Below are 16,191 nucleotides of genomic sequence, written 5' to 3'. Positions count from 1 at the left end.
CCCCTCCCTCCCCCCGCAGCCCCACACACTCCCCCCCCCCTGCAGTGCCACAACAGACAGGTCTTGGAAAAGTCACAGACCAACTAGACCGGAAGAGCGGAAAGGATCAGTCTGGGGAGGGAGGAGGATTGAAAAGCAGCCCTGGAGCCACGGTCAAGGCCGAGTTGGGCCCCAAGGTGTGGACCGCCAGCCCACAGCAGGGAGGCTAGCGGCAAACACACCAGTCGCAGGGTCGCTGGAGGAAGGGAGAAGTGAGGAGGCCCAGCTGGAGAGTCTGATCCTCACGCCCGCCCCGTCCTAGACAGCAGGCCGCCCGGCCCTCCCCACCCCTGCCATCGCCTGCTGCTGGCGGGGAAGGTGCTTAGGAGAGCCCAGTGTGCCGGACACGTGGCCTCCCTCGGGAAGATGATGGGGGAGCCGTAAGAGGAGGGACACACGCCACGGGCAGCAGGGGAGAGGAGGCAGGAGCGCGACCCCGAAATAGGACCAGATGCAGACGGTGCTCCGGCCCCATCCGTCTCTCCGCCCCCAGGACCCCGGCAGCCGGGCCTGCGCCCCCTACGCTGGTCCGACCAGCCCCTGGGACAGGACCTGACGTGCCCACCAGAGGCCCAGCCGCACCGCCGTCAGGGGCTACAGTCGGCTTGCTAGGCCCCCTCGTACAGACGGAAGAATTCCCAGACACGCAGGGCACGGCTTTAATGCGCAAGAGACACAAAAACATCTATATAAGGACGACTCGGAGGAAACAGGAGACCCCGGGGCTGAACCTCTAAGCCGAAAATGACAATAATCTCTGAAAGACACTGTAACTGTGAGCGAGAGCGTGTAGCACAAAAAAGCGTTGGTTAGAGAAAACTAAAAGGAATTCTTGTCAATCAGTGTGACGACTGAGATGAGAAACGTTAAGGTTGGATGTCAAGGTGCCAGCATTTCTCAGAAAGCAGAGCAAAAACCAGAGACAGAAAACAGAAGAGGAGATTCACGGAAGCTACGCGGCCGCCGCGGGAGGGCCGGGACCCGACGAGGTGTGTTCCCGCGAGCGCAGAAGTACCAGTGGGACGGCGCACTCGAATTTCCCAGGAGTCAAGGACGTGGATTTCTAGATTAGGGAAATCTAAGTATGCCCAGTGCGATGGATGGGGAGTCAACCCCGACGTAGGCGCGGCACTACGAAATTTCCGAAGAGTGGGGCCGAAAAGACGTCCAGAGCTTCGAGAGAGAGAGACAGACCAGGAGTCAGAGTCACATCTGATTGTCCACAGCGACAGGGACTGTGGAGCGAGCATCCAAGATCTCGCAGGGTCTCCCCTCTGTGAGTCTGCACCCGGCACAATGGTTACTCTGGCCTGAGGGCAGATACCCTCAATGTGCAAGATTCCAGGAGGGTTGGGTTGGGGGGCGCGACGGGAGGGAAGATCACAGATGGGTGAGCAGTGGGCAGGAGACAGATCACAGATCAGTGTGGGCATGGGGGAGGGGAGAGATGACAGATCGGGGTGGGCACAGGGAGGGGACAGAGAACTCATTCCACTAAAACACAGCAGCAGGAGACAAGGAGTTACGGGGTCCAGGAAACAGATCTGACCGGGGGGAGCACAAAGGAAACCCCCAGAGCAGCGAAGGAAGAAGACTGTATCCCCCGCCCTCCAGTGAGGGGGAAATCCTTCCAGAAGATCAAACGGATTGTCCTGCGAGGAGATTCAAACAGTGGGTAGAGCCGGGGGCTGAACTGAAAACAAAGCGCAGGCCAAGACGAGAATCTTAATTTGAGAGAAAAGCCCGTGCAAGACACGCGGAGTAACGATGGTCAGATGCAGTGGTGGACGGTGCGGTGATGGCTGGCGCAGTGGCAGCCGGTGGACCTATAGTTGTGCTGGCTGAACCCCGAACGTCCGAATGGAAACAGGCGTACTGGGAGACAGGGAGACTGGAAGGGGCGTGCAGGGCGTGCGGGCGGGAACACAGGCTCAGCCTCCATCTCCCGCAGCGGCTAACACCAGCCTGGGCGGCCACAGGGGTATTCGGGCGCGTGGTGCGGAGGTACAGGAATACACAGCAGAACAACCAAGGCGGCACGTGGGACTCGGTTAAAAACGGACACATCGCGCAACGCCTCCTGTCCAAGGTAGACTCTGCTGCACGCGTCAGGTCTCCCCCAACTCCCCCAGGGACCCTCCCTCGCGTCCACGTGGGCCCTCCAGAGCGTCACCTTTCACCAGGTGCTTCACCTCCCCGCACAGCTTCAGGAGGCTGTGGACACACTTCTTCTCTTTCTTCAGAAACTTCAGCTCCTCCTTCCTCCAGTCCAGCACTTCCTTCATGTCGTGCTTCTTCTCCTCGGGCGAAAGGCGCTTTCTCTCTGGAAAACAGAAGGAATCCTATAGAAGGAGCAGGCGTGTCCTTTTCCGCGGCAGCCCAGCTCTGCCAGCAACCTTTGTTTAAAAAAATTCTTTTAACATTTCTTTTTGACACAGAAAGAAACAGAGCACGAGCAGGGGAGGGGTAAAGAGACAGGGAGAGGCAGAATCCAAAGCGGGCTCCAGGCTCCAAGCCGTCAGCACAGAGCCGACGCGGGGCTCGAACCCACGAACCGAAAGATCGTGACTTGAGCTAAAGTCGGACGCTCAACCGACTGCGTCCCCCAGGCGCCCCTCTGCCGCCCCCTTTGAGGACGGTCTGAGTTCGCGGCCACGGGGAGGGGCGAGGTGGCTGCTACGTGCACAGCCACGCTGTCCACGGGCCCGTGAGCCCAGCCTCGAGGAGACAAGCAGGGCGCTCCACTGGCTCACTGATCACGTTCCTGCCGTTTTCCGGAGGATCAGAAACCGTCCTCTCAACTTACTGACGGGGAGAAACACTCGTCGTGGTCGAGGGCCGCCCCCTCCACAAAATACACGGACGGACCCACGCACTCCTGGCCCACGAACGGGAAGGCGGGATGGCGCTCCCACACTCACTTAGCTGCCAGATGTCAAGGAACTGACTGCTGTGCTTCGTGATGAGCTCCAGCTGCCCGACCAGAACGGCGCCCGTCAGGAGGTCCCCGGTGACCTTGGTGAACACGGAGTCGGCGACGGCCAGCAGCTTCTTGCCATCCTCTGTCATGTTGGCTAACAGCTTCTCATCGGTCTCTGAGCAGGTTGAGGGGAATGGAGTTAAAACAGCAGGTGCCTGCGTCTGATGCCCCCACCCCGCCGGCCCGAGTCCGTGCAGCCCGGGGCCGCCCGACGGCCTCCTTGCTGCTCGGCCCCCGCCTGCACACACGACAAGCAAAGGTCACCCTGCGTCCCCAGACGCGCTTCTCTCCCTCAGCTCGATTCTGTTTTGCCTGGAAGGTGTCCCGAATGACCCTGCTCATAGAGGGGGCTGCTGACACGCGGGACTTGACCAGAAGAGCCGCGCTTCTCTGGCTGTTAAACCCTGTGCCCCCTTCAGCTAGTGCTGAGGATCTTTCTTGAATGACTATCTCCTTTAAGCGGGCACCTTGAGAATCCGCGCAGAGAACAGGGGGCTGCACCAGGGCTACGCGGGCACCCAGCGAGGTGACCCAGGGCGTTTTCAGGGGCGGGTTTCACGGACAGACATCAGTGTGAGGATCTGATGTTCGCCCGTGTGGGCTCTCTTGCAAAAATGTGAATCTGAATTTGAAGATCAATTGAGCGGGCAGAACTTCTTTTTATTTTTTAAAAGGTATGTATTTATTTTTGAGGGAGAGCAAGCCGGGGAGGGACAGAGTGAGAGGGAGACAGAGTCTGAAGCAGCTCCAGGCTCCCAGCTGTCAGCACAGAGCTCGATGCAGGGCTCAAACCCACAAACCGCGAGATCATGACCTGAGCCGAAGTCAGAGCTTAAGCAACTGAGCCACCCAGGCACCCCTAAAAGTGCCCATTAGTTTTAAAAGACACAAATGTAATCTTTCTGAGTGAGTAACTTTCAACAAGGAACATAAAAATCCTGCGTCAATGACCCCGTGTTATCCCAGCAACACTTCCTCGCCAGTCTCTTCCCGTCACCCAACATAACACAGACTCCGAATTCTCTTATTGGGATTTTTAGTCCCAAATTCAGCGCCTTTCCCCTGCGTCTGAATCTAATGACTCACACATACACTTGAATAGGATATTTTTTTTGGGCGATACATACCTCCCCCTCTTTGGTCACAAAACACTCGGGGCATGGGGGTGGGGACAGGAGAAAGAGACGGTATTTAGTTTCTCGTTAAAAGTCGTCAGTATTGGCTGGGACACTGACACTGATCTCAGAATCACAGAGTTGTTTTTAGAGCCAGACACACTTGGGTATGAATTTTAGTTCTTGGTATTTATCTTTGAGACCTTGGGTAAGTCCCATGACAGACCCCCCCACCCCCCACTTCAGTTTCCTCATCTGAAGAACGGGGATCTGTTTCAAGTGTCCTACGTGGGCGCTGAGGCTGGGGCACGGTGGGCGTTCAGGGAGATACCCTGAGGCCCCCTGGGGTCCTCTCTCGCGTCTGCTTCCTTGGTCCATCAGCCCACCCTGAGCATCAGGTCCAATGCTCTGTCCCCCAGCCCGCGGGTCAGAAAGACACAAGCAGACGGGAGCAGAAGCATCCAGTACCCGCCACGGACATACCGTACAACTTGAAGAGATGCTTGACGTCCGGCCACGTGAGCAGGTGCTTTAAAACGTCGTCCAGGTCATCCACGGCTTGCCCTTTGCTCCTTGGCCAGGACTTGGTGATCACAGCCGACACGAGGCTGCCAAATTTCTGCAGGTCGTGATGCGAGATCTTCTCAAGGATACTGGTCTGAGACTGCAGGACAATGAGCAAAGAGAACACAGGAGGGGTTTTTGTTGTTTCTTTCTTTGTTTGGATTCCCTTGGAATAATGTAAACAAATCGCTCGTTCAATAACATCCCAGAAACCCTCTGTGATTAGTTTCGCAAAGCCTCAAAAAAAAAAAAAAAAAAAAAAGGCAAGAGAATAAAATACTTCACTTTTCTTGGGGCATCTCTGTTTCCTGCAGGCTGTGTCCTCACCTGACGAGTGGCAGAGACATGGAAACAAGTGCTCAAAAATCCGGGCTTTTTAAAAGTTGGTTTATTTATTTTGAATGAGAGACAGAGGCAGAGAGGAGAGGATGCGGGGCTCGAACTCACAAACTGTGAGATCGTGACTTGAGCGGAGGTTGGACACTCAGCCGACCGAGCCCCCCAGGCGCCCCGTAACATAGAACATTTGCTAACATGAGACATCATTTCCAGACAAAAAAAAATCACGCGGTCGTCTCAGTAGACAAGGAAAACTTTCAGGCATCCGATGCCATTCCATGATACGAACTCTCAACAAGGGAGGAATAGAAGGAAGGTCCTCAACCTGACGAAAGGCATCTGTGAAAAGGCCACAGCTATCGACACACTCACGGGCGTGAGACTGAGAGCATCCCCCCGCCCCCGCCCTGAGATGTTGGCACGGAGAGGTGGGGGGTGGGGCTCTAATCAGACCAATGAAGCGAGAACAAGATATAAAAGGCATCCGGGCTGGAAAGGAAGAAGTAAAACCACGTCTATCTGCACACGATGCGATTTTATGTACAGGAAACGCTAGGGCTCCCCCACACGCAGAGTGGGAGGCTCACCCTAAGGGCAACGTGGGGCAGAATCTCTTCCCACTTTGCAGGAAAAACCCCAAATGAGTTGAATCTTTGCAAACTCCTCTCCTTTTCCACAAACGTTCTGCCGGCCTTCGGAGTCTCCGCACACTCGCGGAGCAGCCGTGAGCAGGCGGTAAAACCGGCCAGTAGCGGCCAGGGCGCACGGCCATCTCGGTCGGTTAGGCATCCGGCTTTTAGCTTTGGCTCAGGGCATGATCGCACGGTTTGTGCGTTCGAGCCCCACATTGGGATCTGTGGTGACCGCACGGAGCCTGCTTGGGATTCTCTCTTCTCTCTGCCGCTCCCCTGCTCTCTCTCTCTCTAAATAAATAAATAAACTTACCAAAAAAACCCCAAAAAACAATCCAGCAGCAATGATGAGGACGTACAGGAGTGGCGCCGGACTGCCTGATTCAGGGCCACCCATGAGCGGTGCACTGCCTGCAGCAGCAGGAGCCCGAGTGGCACCTCAGGGTCAAGGGTACTGAATCCCAGGACCCTCCCTCTAGGCTAGAAGGGGGTTCCCGGTGCCATGTCTGCGCTGGCAGCAGGGCTCAGAACAGTGGGCACTGAACGGCCCCGAGCTGCTGATGTCGGAGGACGGCCGTGAACCTGAACCCATCTCCCCCGCGGGAGGCGGCTCACCTGGCAGGCTGTGCTCACTGCCTCGATGACACACTTCTCGAAGCATTTCGACACGCTGTCCTCTAAGCCCATGGCATCCCACTGGGTGCTGCAGAAGGCAGAGATCTGGACGAGAGGCTTCTCCTGCAACACACAGGACAGCGTGACGCGGGCAGGATGAGCTCTCTCGACCCCCACTGTCCCCGGGACGTATCAGGTCCCGCGTCCTTCACTCCCCACCCACCCCAACCACGTCCCCCGGCCCCTCTCACTGCAGCCGTTAGACAAAACAAGGCTACAGCGCAGAGTCTCTCTTCCCACACTGCAGAAAAAGCACCTGGCCTGGCAGCTCGCGAAAACAGGGAAACTTCAAACAATAAGCGTTTCCCCCTTGCTTCCACTTTCTTAAAAAGATCCATCTGACGGTTACACATAAAACTCTCATATCAGGGGGGCGCCTGGGGGCTCAGTCGGTTGAGCGTCCGACTCTTGATTTCAGCTCAGGTCATGATCCCAGGGTCGTGGAATCGAGCTCCATGCGGGGCTCAGAGCTAAGCGTGAAGCTTGCTTGAGACTCTCTCTCCCTCTCCCCCTTCCCCTCTCCCCTGCTTGCATTCTGTCTCTCTCTCTAAAATAAAAAAAAAAGGAAGAAAGAAAGAAAGAAGAAAAAAGGAAAGAAACAAAGAAAAGAAGGAAAGAAGGAAAGAGAGAAAGAAAGAAAAATAGAGAAGGAAAGAAAGAAAGAACAAAAGAAGGAAGGAAAGAAAGAAAGAAAAAGAAATGAAGACAGTTTTGTTTCCCCATCTGTCACTGGGGCTGGTAAGGAATCTGTCCCATTAGGAGCTACTGCACGTGCAGGGGGTTTACTCCCTGAACCCAGGGTTTCCCTGGCGGCAAGGTCGTTCCCTTACTCCTCGCTGGAACATCACCTTTGGTCAAACTATTAAGGCTGGATCAAAACTGCAAGGTCAGGGGCGCCTGGGGGGGCTCAGTCAGTTGAGTGTCCGACTTTGGCTCAGGTCATGACCTGGTGGCTCATGAGTTCAATCCCTGCATCAGGCTCTGTGCTCACAGCTCAGAACCTGGAGCCTGTTTCTGATTCTGTGTCTCCCTCTCTCTCTCTCACTCTGCCCCTCCCCTGCTGGTACATGCGCGCGCTCTCTCTCTCACAGATAAATAAACATTAAAAAATTTTTTTAAAAATGCAAGGTCACGTTTACTCCACGCCCTGTGGCCGCTAGGGCCACCCATCAAACGCACCATTCCGCATCTACAGGATGTTACGAATGATACGGTTTCATCAACCTGCCCTGAAAAGAAGGTCCCGACTTCTGGTACCTGTTTGATTCTTCCTTCCAGGTCCCCCATCAATGACTCCTTCCAGCCGTACTCCGCGGGGAAGTTTATTTCCACCAGCCGCCTCCAGACCTGCAAAAGCCCTCATGTCAGTGACAGCCCCGTGGCGACGAAGCGTCACAATGAATCCCATGAAAAAGGAAAGACCGTTCTGGCAGATCCACAGCGCCGGACACCCGGGTTCTGGCCACGTCTCCGTCACGGGTGATCAGCGTCGGTGGCAGGGCAGGGACACCCATCCCTGTCCCCGTCTTTGAAAAGGAAGGGCTTCGGCGGGAAGACCAGGCACTGCTCTCTATTCTGAAAGTATTTCTCTCTGGTCTCATCTCAACAAAACTCTGAACCTAAAACAAAAGTTGCAGGAATGGCCCGAAGAAACCCACGTTCCTTCCGTTGGGTTCCCCAGGTAGGACTGAAAGCTTTTCTTCTGTCTCTTTCGTGAAGCGTTTTCTCTGCAGAACCAGGGGGAGAGAAGGTACCGGCTCCATCCACGTGGCCCCCTACGTGCCTGGGAGGGACTCTCCTAATACTGTGGCCCTTCTGCCGCATAATCAAGGTGCAAGCGTCATATTCAAGGCAGTTCGTGCTGGTGGGGTCCTGTCCTCTGACGGGGGCCGGGGCTCCATTCTTCTGTCTGTAGTCTGTCTTTTGATCCGACTTGACTCATAATTCTCCCGTGAGGACGTGCAGATTCTGACTTATTTTTTTGGCGGGAATACTATTCAGTTGAGCCGTATTGAAAACATATTTTCTGTACGGCAGGCAGGACGGACAATCACCCCCCGTGGCTGGCCTGGCATCTCCGAGACAGTGCTTTGTCAGATCAGAGCCTCGCACAGGGAGATCACAAGACCCTGAGTCCGTCAGGTCTGCTAGATTTCTCCACCGTGCTCTTCTCTGTTTGTATCCACTTATAACCTGGGTACCCTGCTTCCTAACACTCGTACCCACTGAGTTCAGCACTCATAGATAACTCCTGACGGAGTCCATCACCACTGCCGTGTTACAGGCGAAGGTTTCGATCACGACCGTTTCCTCCACATCCATTGGAACTTTCCTTTCTCTTCCCTCCTCCTTTTGTGTCTGAAAACATATTTCAAGTATTAAGGAACTGCCATCCGGTCCCGGCATTACTCATCTGGGTAAACAAATTGTCCCAGATTCGGCCAGTGGTCCCTTCAGATGACCTTTTGTTTCCTTTTTTAAAAACGTGGAGGCGGGGCACCTGGGTGGCTTAGTCGGTTGAGCGTCCGACTTTCGCTTAGGTCACGATCTCGCGGTTCGTGGGTTCGAGCCCCACGTCGGGCTCTGTGCTGACTGCCAGCTCAGAGCCTGGAGCCTGTTTCAGTCTGTGACTTCCTCTCTCTCTGACCCTCCCCTGTTCACGCAGTCTCTCTCCCTCTCTCCTAGTATGATAAATCAGTAAAAAAAAACCCCAAAAAACAAAAAACAAAAGCGTGGAAGGACTTGAGCCTTACAGAACTATTGCAAAGATGCAGCGGATTTCCCACGTAGGCTCACCGCACGTTCCCCTTAAGTCCGTGCCTCACTCGGCCACAGTACAGCTGCCACAGCTCAGAAGCTGGGGTCCCCAGAGCGCCAGGAAGTAAACCATCGACGCTGTCCGTTTTCGTCCCAGGGGCCGATGGAGGACACCAGCCCGCCGTGAGCCCTGCGTCTACCACAGGTGTTTCAGGCTGGACTTCCCAAAGCCCAGGTTCCTCTTAGTGGGGATGGTAAAGCCATGCCCAGGGACGCTCACGGCGCTCACGGGCCCGGCCGGCACTATTTCTAGGCCTTTCGGTGGAGGGAGCCGGGAGCCGTCCCAGCCTTCCAGGTCATGAGCTCACACCAACAGCGGCCCCCGGCCCTACGCCGCATCCCCTTTCTCCACGGTGAGAGAGAAGCCTGGCTTCCAAATACCTCTGTGGCGTGCTCACACAAACCTCTCCAGAAGTGCTCCGTCTGTCCTTCTACCAACAATGAAAGCTCTAAACAAGGTCCAAGACTGATGTGGATTTTCTTCATTTCGACCCTAGACACTGCCCTCCGAGGGTGGCTGGTGGGAGTTCTGTGCCCCAGGTGTTCATATTAATGATTGTTTCCTGTCCGTGTGCAGAAGGGGAAAGTCTATGACACCATCAGCCCTGTTCACGCACATTGTCAGCTGTGGGATTTTACGACTCGCCCGTTGATGTGTCCCAGGGTGAGGCCCTGCTGAAATCTGGTCCGAGGGGGTGAAGGGGGACATCTGGTTGGGTGGCTCATCCCCTCTCTACAGCCCCGTCCCGACCGCTGGCTAACAGTCTTCAAGAACACGGCCAGGTTCGCCCGTGTGGCTCTGATGGTGCTGGGCTGCCTGAGCTTGGGTCCCCTCTCTCGTCATGTCCCCCAACCCTGTCACCTCTTCTGTAAGACATGGCTGACAGCCACACCAGCCTCAGAGCAGACGGTCAATTACATTTTAATCAGTGTTATTATTTTACCATCATTACTGCCCTTAACCGAGAATCGTTCTCTTGTGTCAACAGACTAACATCCTTTACTCATTCTTAGTGCTCGGGGATTACTCTGTCCGGTCTCCCCTTCAAGTAACTCTCACCTCCACCACTCTCAGCCTTTTTCAGCTGAACCGCCCGGCACCCGCCTTGCTGAAAGGGAGCCTGCAGGCCCCTCCCCACAGGCCCCACCCCTCAGCACCTCTCCCGGGGCCTGTGGCAGGGGGACCGCCGTAGACCCCACCGTGGACCCCACCAGGGAGGCCCGTGGGCAGCGCGCCCAGCACTGGGCTCTCACAGCCCGCGGACAGAGCGAGGGCCAGCGTGTCGCAGCAGCGCCTCAGCCCTGCAAGGCGCACCTTGATCTCCTCACGGTATCTGAACATGACAGGTGGCCAGTAGCTGCAGACAAGCATGCTGTCCTGAAAAACGCTCTGAAGCCACGCTCTGGTCTTCGTGACCGTCCCCTGGAAGACCGTTTGCACAGAGTTCTTCTTCCCGGTCTCCTTCTCTGGGCCTTCAGCTGAATCCTGCTGCTAGTGAGAGAGAGAGAGAGAGAGAGGGTCCCCGCACTGTGACTCGGGTCATGAGACGCTGCTCCCCCTTCCCGAGCCACAGCAGGCGTTTGTGAACTAGCCACGTGGCAGTCACGTGAATGCGTCCCAGACACCGGCCTCGCCTAAGTTTTAAGGTGCTTTGACTCCCCTGGACTCCGTGGCTTCACTGTGAGAGCAGGCAGCTCGGCCAAAGTGGGGGGCTTGGGAAGGAAAGGCCTTCTGCCCCGGGAACCCCCCAGCGTAGCGACAGCCTGGCGGACTCCAACTTACTGACGAGCAGGCCACGCCGGGCTGCCTTTTCCAGACGGGCTGGGAAAGGATGCGCCCCAATGGCATGGCCTCCAGAAGCTCAGAGGAGCCCCTGCTGGAGTGCCACGCACAGCCCTGCTCCATGGCCGGAGGCGGACCCAAGGCCCCTCCCGTCCGTGCTTCCTTCCCATGAGGTCTCCCCTACTTTGAAAAATCCTTTCTACCTGGGGACGGGCTCTGCCCCTGGGGACATCTCTGACCCTGGGTCCGGGCTCTGGTGATGCTCCCCCGCTCCTGGCATGTTTCCATGAAGCAGTCAGGTGCAGAGCCTCATGGCAGCAGGGCCCGCACCCCGGCCCTCCCAGCTCCAGCCTCTGTTTTTCAGCAGCAACCGCAAGCTCAGTGAAAGTGTCAGGACCCACAACTAGACCCACGACTGGACCCACTGCCATGCTGCCCTCTGGGGAGGCTCCCTGAGAACCACTTTATGCTCCGCCCCCCGCCCAGTGGCCAAGCAGATGCTGTCCCTGCCACGCGAGTGGATGCTGTGGGGGAGGGGGAGTGGACAACGGCTCACAGACAGACAGACAGGCAAGCACCTGCTCACTAAGTACGTAGGTGCCAAGTGGGGAAAGCGCAAGGTGTCCTCTGGGTGCATGAAGAGGGGTGCACCCAGCCTAGGACAAGAGGGGGCTCTGTCCGTAAAGACGAGGGAGAGGGTGGGTAGGGGTGCACCGGCCAGCGCCCCGGATCCATGGATGGCAAGAGGGCACGGTGGTTCTTGGCTAAAAATTGGACATGCCCCCCCTTGCTTGAAATCCCCGAACAGTACTACACCTTCTAGAACAGTCCAGAAGGTCCAGCATGGTGTGGCTGCCCTGTAGCCTGGCCTTGTCTAGACCTCGGCCATTATCTCTAGCCACACTATGCTCCCTGAGGGGCCTTGAGAACAGCGAGGCTCCACCTCCCTGACCCTGTGAAGGCTGTTCACTCCTCGGAGGAACCCCAGAACTGCCCTGGGTTCCCAAGGCACCTTACAGGCACACCAGCCTACCACCCGTCACCTGTGGCGCACGTACACGGTCCCCGGCTGTCCCCCACCAGACCTTTCTGAGCCCAGGGCCCTTCTCTCTTCCATCCCCTGCATCCGGCACAGGGCCCGGCAGAGACAGGCAGTAAGCGGACAGCCCACGGCCAAGCACTGGTCTGGAGCCTTCACGCGCTCCTTGCCTTCCTGCGTCTGGTGTCTCATCAATGCACTTAACCCTCTGTCAGGACCCATCCAAAAGCTTGTTAAAAACTGACCGTTGGGGCCCTGGAGCATCTGGGCCCACATCCACACCTTGCACTGATGTTCTATACTTTGTCCCCTGCGTGGCCTGCCTCCCTCCCTCCGTGGAAGCCCGCCGAGGGCAAGGGAGCAGACTGGGGCTCACCGAAACACCCTCAATGCACAGAACGGAACCCAGCACGGGGCAGGTGCCCAGCGTATAGTCTGAGGACACAATCAGCCACTCTGTGGCCCCCTAGCAGTCCCAGAAACAGCCGATCTCCCTTCTGCACCGAGGCCGCTCGAAATCCCACACTCACTGTGGGCGCGACGTTGTGTGTATGAGTACGGTATGAACCTTACCACTAGAGGTTCAAGTGTAATAATTCTGCAAACAATCTCAGCAGATGAGGCAGGCAGCTCACAAAACTTGGCGTCTTTTGTGATTCTGCAGACAGTTTCATGAAGTTTCAGGCACACAGTCAAGTAGGACTGTATCAAGGGCTCCTCAAGGATCCTGCACCGCAAAGAGTTAAGAGAAACGACTGAAGTAATTTAGGAGAAACGAGGCCACAGCACCCATGACCGTGATGCATTCCTTCCCTTCCGAATCCCGACGAGAAAGGCACGTATCTGATCCCAAATAGGTTAACATCTGGAACATTTCAACAGATCCTAAACTTATAACCAAGACAAAAAGGAAACAAGGTCCTTCTGATTTGCCTCCAAGGTCTGAATTATTTTAACAAAATCAAGTATGGGGCGCCTGCGCGGCTCAGCCAGTTAAGTGTCCGACTTCGGCTCAGGTCATGATCTCACGGTGCGTGAGTTTGAGCCCCGCATTGGGCTCTGTGCTGACAGCTCAGAGCCTGGAGCTGCTTCGGATTCTATGTCTCCCTCTCTCTCTGCCCCTCCCCTGCTCATGCTCTGTCTTTCTGTCTCTCAAAAATAAATAAATGTTAAAAAAAAAACATTAACAAAAGCAAGTATAACTATTTCCAAGCGTAGTCCCTTATCTGGAAAAAAAAAAGCTAGGGATGTATTTCACCGAAGATCAGATCCTACAAAATTTGAAAAAAAAATCAGAAAGGTACAGGGAGAGAGGGAGGGAGGTGCTAGAACAGGTACAGTGCGTGGAGTCTCTTCCAGCCCCGTGGGTCCCTGGCTGACACATGGCCAAGCCGACGGGAGTGAGGTGTGGCAGGTGGCGTTGCAAGGGTGCTTCTGTGACGGGCTCAGGGGAGGTCCTGAGGCTCCAGGCTTGACATTAACAGGGATGGGACACGCCCACCCCGAACGCCCTAAGAATCCAGGGGACGCGATAACAGAAGTGTCCCCAGAATCTCAGAACCCCCGCTCCCCTCACATGTTTCCGTGCAGTGTCATAGAGATTGGCAGGAACGCACGATTTCGGGTAACCAGGTGAAGCCGCCTTCAGTTTTATTTTCGACTGGCCTGACTTGCCAAAAACATGCAAAGACCAAATGTTAAAGAAACGTGGAACACCAGCTTGGATGTGCAATATGGTGATTGTTTCCAAATAAATGGAAGACAACGTGGAGGAAAAATGAGCATTAAGAGCTCGAACGGGGGGTGGGTGAAGACTTTCTGATCCCCACAGCGAATACGGGACATTGGTGGTCACTGGGGCAGGGGGTGCCTCGGGCGGGAGAAAGATTTTCATTTCGTTTTCTACTTACTTGTCCTGATAAATATCCAGGAGGTGCAACAACATTCGAAGCGTGTTCTCAATGCTCTGGGGTGGCCGAGGGAGAAAAACAGCAGAGTTAAACATGACCCCACCATGCGTACAAAACAGAACCAAAAAAAAAAAAATGTAAAGAAGGCAAAACGATGGATTCTTTTCTTCCTACCCATGAGTTTTAAGGTGCTCAGGAACCAATCTATCTTTCACCAAAAAAATGCAGGATTTAAAATTATACCGTTTCTTGCGCCCCACAAAACAGGGAAGGAAGGAGCGGCTGTGGCGGAACAGTGCCCAGGGAGCGCCCGACCCCCTCCCCCCCAGCCGAACCCCAGAAGGTCAGGGCTTTGGGGAACTCTCCAGAAGGAGGGGAACTACCAGCAGAGCTGCCCGGCCCCGTAGCGCTGGCAAACAGCTGCCCCGCCCAGGTCTCGGCATCTAAGTGCTTCACCCGCCTGGATCGCACAAGGGAAAAGTCCTAGGCTCTGAAGGTCTAGTTTCTGATCTGCTTTTCCTAAGCAGGGACTCGAGAGCCCGTTCTGGACAACAGACCTCCAGATCTCTGACGGAGGGTCTCGTAAGCCTCAGAAGCCGGTAATAAGTCCCTAGAAGACAGTCCAGGATGCGCGTGGGGAAGAAGGTCAGATAGTCCATGAAGTCCTCCATGTAGTGAACCAAGTTGTTCAGGGACAGCAGACTAAACCAGGACCGGAACAGATGCCCGTCCTCGCGCAGCAGATGCCTTTCCTCTCCCATGAGTTGAACTAACTGATTCCTGGAGGAGGGAAAACAGGGACAGGAAAAAAGCAGCAGTGAGATCAGCAAACACAGATGGAGTTAAGTAATGTCAGAATAGACCCACAAACTCCAAACTTTAAAAATGATTTAAATGGTGGGATGCCCGGTGGCTCAGCCCATTAAACGCCCGATTCTTGATTTCGGCTCAGGTCATGATCTCCCAGCTCGTGGGATTGAGCCCCAAGTCAGGCTCTGTGCTGACGGTGCAGAGCCTGCTTGGGATTCTCTCTCTCCCCCTCTGCTCCTCCCCGCCCCCTCTCAAAATAAATAAATAAAACTTTTAAAAATAATCATTTAAGTGCCAAGTAGTGAATTAAATGAAAAGCAAACAATAGCATTAAGAATTCACCAAAAGAGGGGTGTCTGGGGGGCTTAGTCGGTTGAGCGTCCGACTTCAGCTCAGGTCATGATCTCACGGTTCGTGGGTTCAAGCCCCGTGTCGGGTTCTGTGCTGACAGCTCAGAGCCTGGAGCTGCTTCAGATTCTGTGTCTCCCTCTCTCTCTGACCCTCCCCTGCGCACACTGTCTCTTCCTCTATTTCTCTCTCTCAAAAATAAACATTAAAAAAAAAAAAAAGAATTCACCAAAATGGATGAAGGTTGAAGACATGATGCTGAGTGAAACCAGCCCATCTCAAGAGGACAGATGTGCTGATTCCACTGCCGAGAGGTCCCGAGGGTGCTCAAATTCACGGAGACAGACAGGACGGGGCTTACAGGTGGGGGTAGGGGAAACAGAGTTGCTGCTTAATGGGGACAGAGTTTCAACGTGGGAACAAGGAGAAAGCTCTGGGCAGGAGCGGCACAGCCGTGTGACTATGGCGAACGCCACTGATCTACACTGAAAATGATTAACAAGCCAAATTATATGACATCTATTTTACCACAGCAAGAAATTTTAACAAGAAATAAGCACTGTTCCCAGCCTAGCGGAGCTATAATTGGCACAGAGCCCCGGTGTAAAGGCGTACAGGGAGTTGATTTGACACACTTATGTACGATCACCGCCTCAGCTCCACCCAGCACCTGCATCAAGTCACAGAGTTACAATTTCTTTTCTGTGCTATGAACACCTGAAGGTCTACTCTTCGCCACCCGGAAGGGTGAACACGGAAGGGATACAGCACTACTAACCCCACTCAGCATGCTGTACAGCCGGCTCCCAAAGCTTCTTCACCTTCTACCCAGATGCCCCCACCCCCCAGCCGCCTCCACCCTACTCTCTATTTCTAGGAGTCTCTCAGTGACACCACATGTATCACACTCCTCTGCGTGTGTCTGTGTATCTCACATCTTTTTTACCCACCCACCAGGTAACGGACACTTGGGCTGTTTCCACGCCGTGGCTATGGTGAATACCTGCCATGGACATGGGGGCACACGTGAGTCTGTGAGATCCTGGTTTCGTTTCTGTGGGACAGACGCCCCCAGGGGAGACTGCGGGATCATACGATGGCTCCACTGGGAACATTCTAAGGAACCTCCATATGTCTTCC

General features: G+C 55.0%; 1 protein-coding gene across 3 annotated transcripts in view; it reads right to left on the bottom strand.

Moving 5' to 3' along the window:
* The window catches only part of RNF213 (ring finger protein 213), a 108,981-nt gene that overhangs the window by 58,284 nt on the left and 34,506 nt on the right, over nt 1-16,191 (bottom strand). For all 3 annotated transcript variants that reach the window (XM_039226182.1, XM_039226180.1, XM_039226181.1), the window contains 9 exons: nt 14,451-14,673; nt 13,894-13,949; nt 12,557-12,710; nt 10,477-10,653; nt 7,602-7,691; nt 6,285-6,407; nt 4,618-4,798; nt 2,961-3,134; nt 2,213-2,362 (listed from right to left, as the gene is read on the bottom strand). In XM_039226182.1, coding sequence (XP_039082113.1) covers nt 2,213-2,362; nt 2,961-3,134; nt 4,618-4,798; nt 6,285-6,407; nt 7,602-7,691; nt 10,477-10,653; nt 12,557-12,710; nt 13,894-13,949; nt 14,451-14,673 — 1,328 coding nt within the window. The remainder of the gene's footprint in view (nt 1-2,212; nt 2,363-2,960; nt 3,135-4,617; nt 4,799-6,284; nt 6,408-7,601; nt 7,692-10,476; nt 10,654-12,556; nt 12,711-13,893; nt 13,950-14,450; nt 14,674-16,191) is intronic.

The sequence above is a fragment of the Hyaena hyaena genome, unplaced genomic scaffold (assembly GCF_003009895.1).
Source record: "Hyaena hyaena isolate Hyena2069 unplaced genomic scaffold, ASM300989v1 scaffold_21, whole genome shotgun sequence".
NCBI lineage: Eukaryota > Metazoa > Chordata > Mammalia > Carnivora > Hyaenidae > Hyaena > Hyaena hyaena.
The sequence above is the reverse complement of the archived record's forward strand: the minus strand, read 5'-3'. Positions and strand labels throughout refer to the sequence as shown.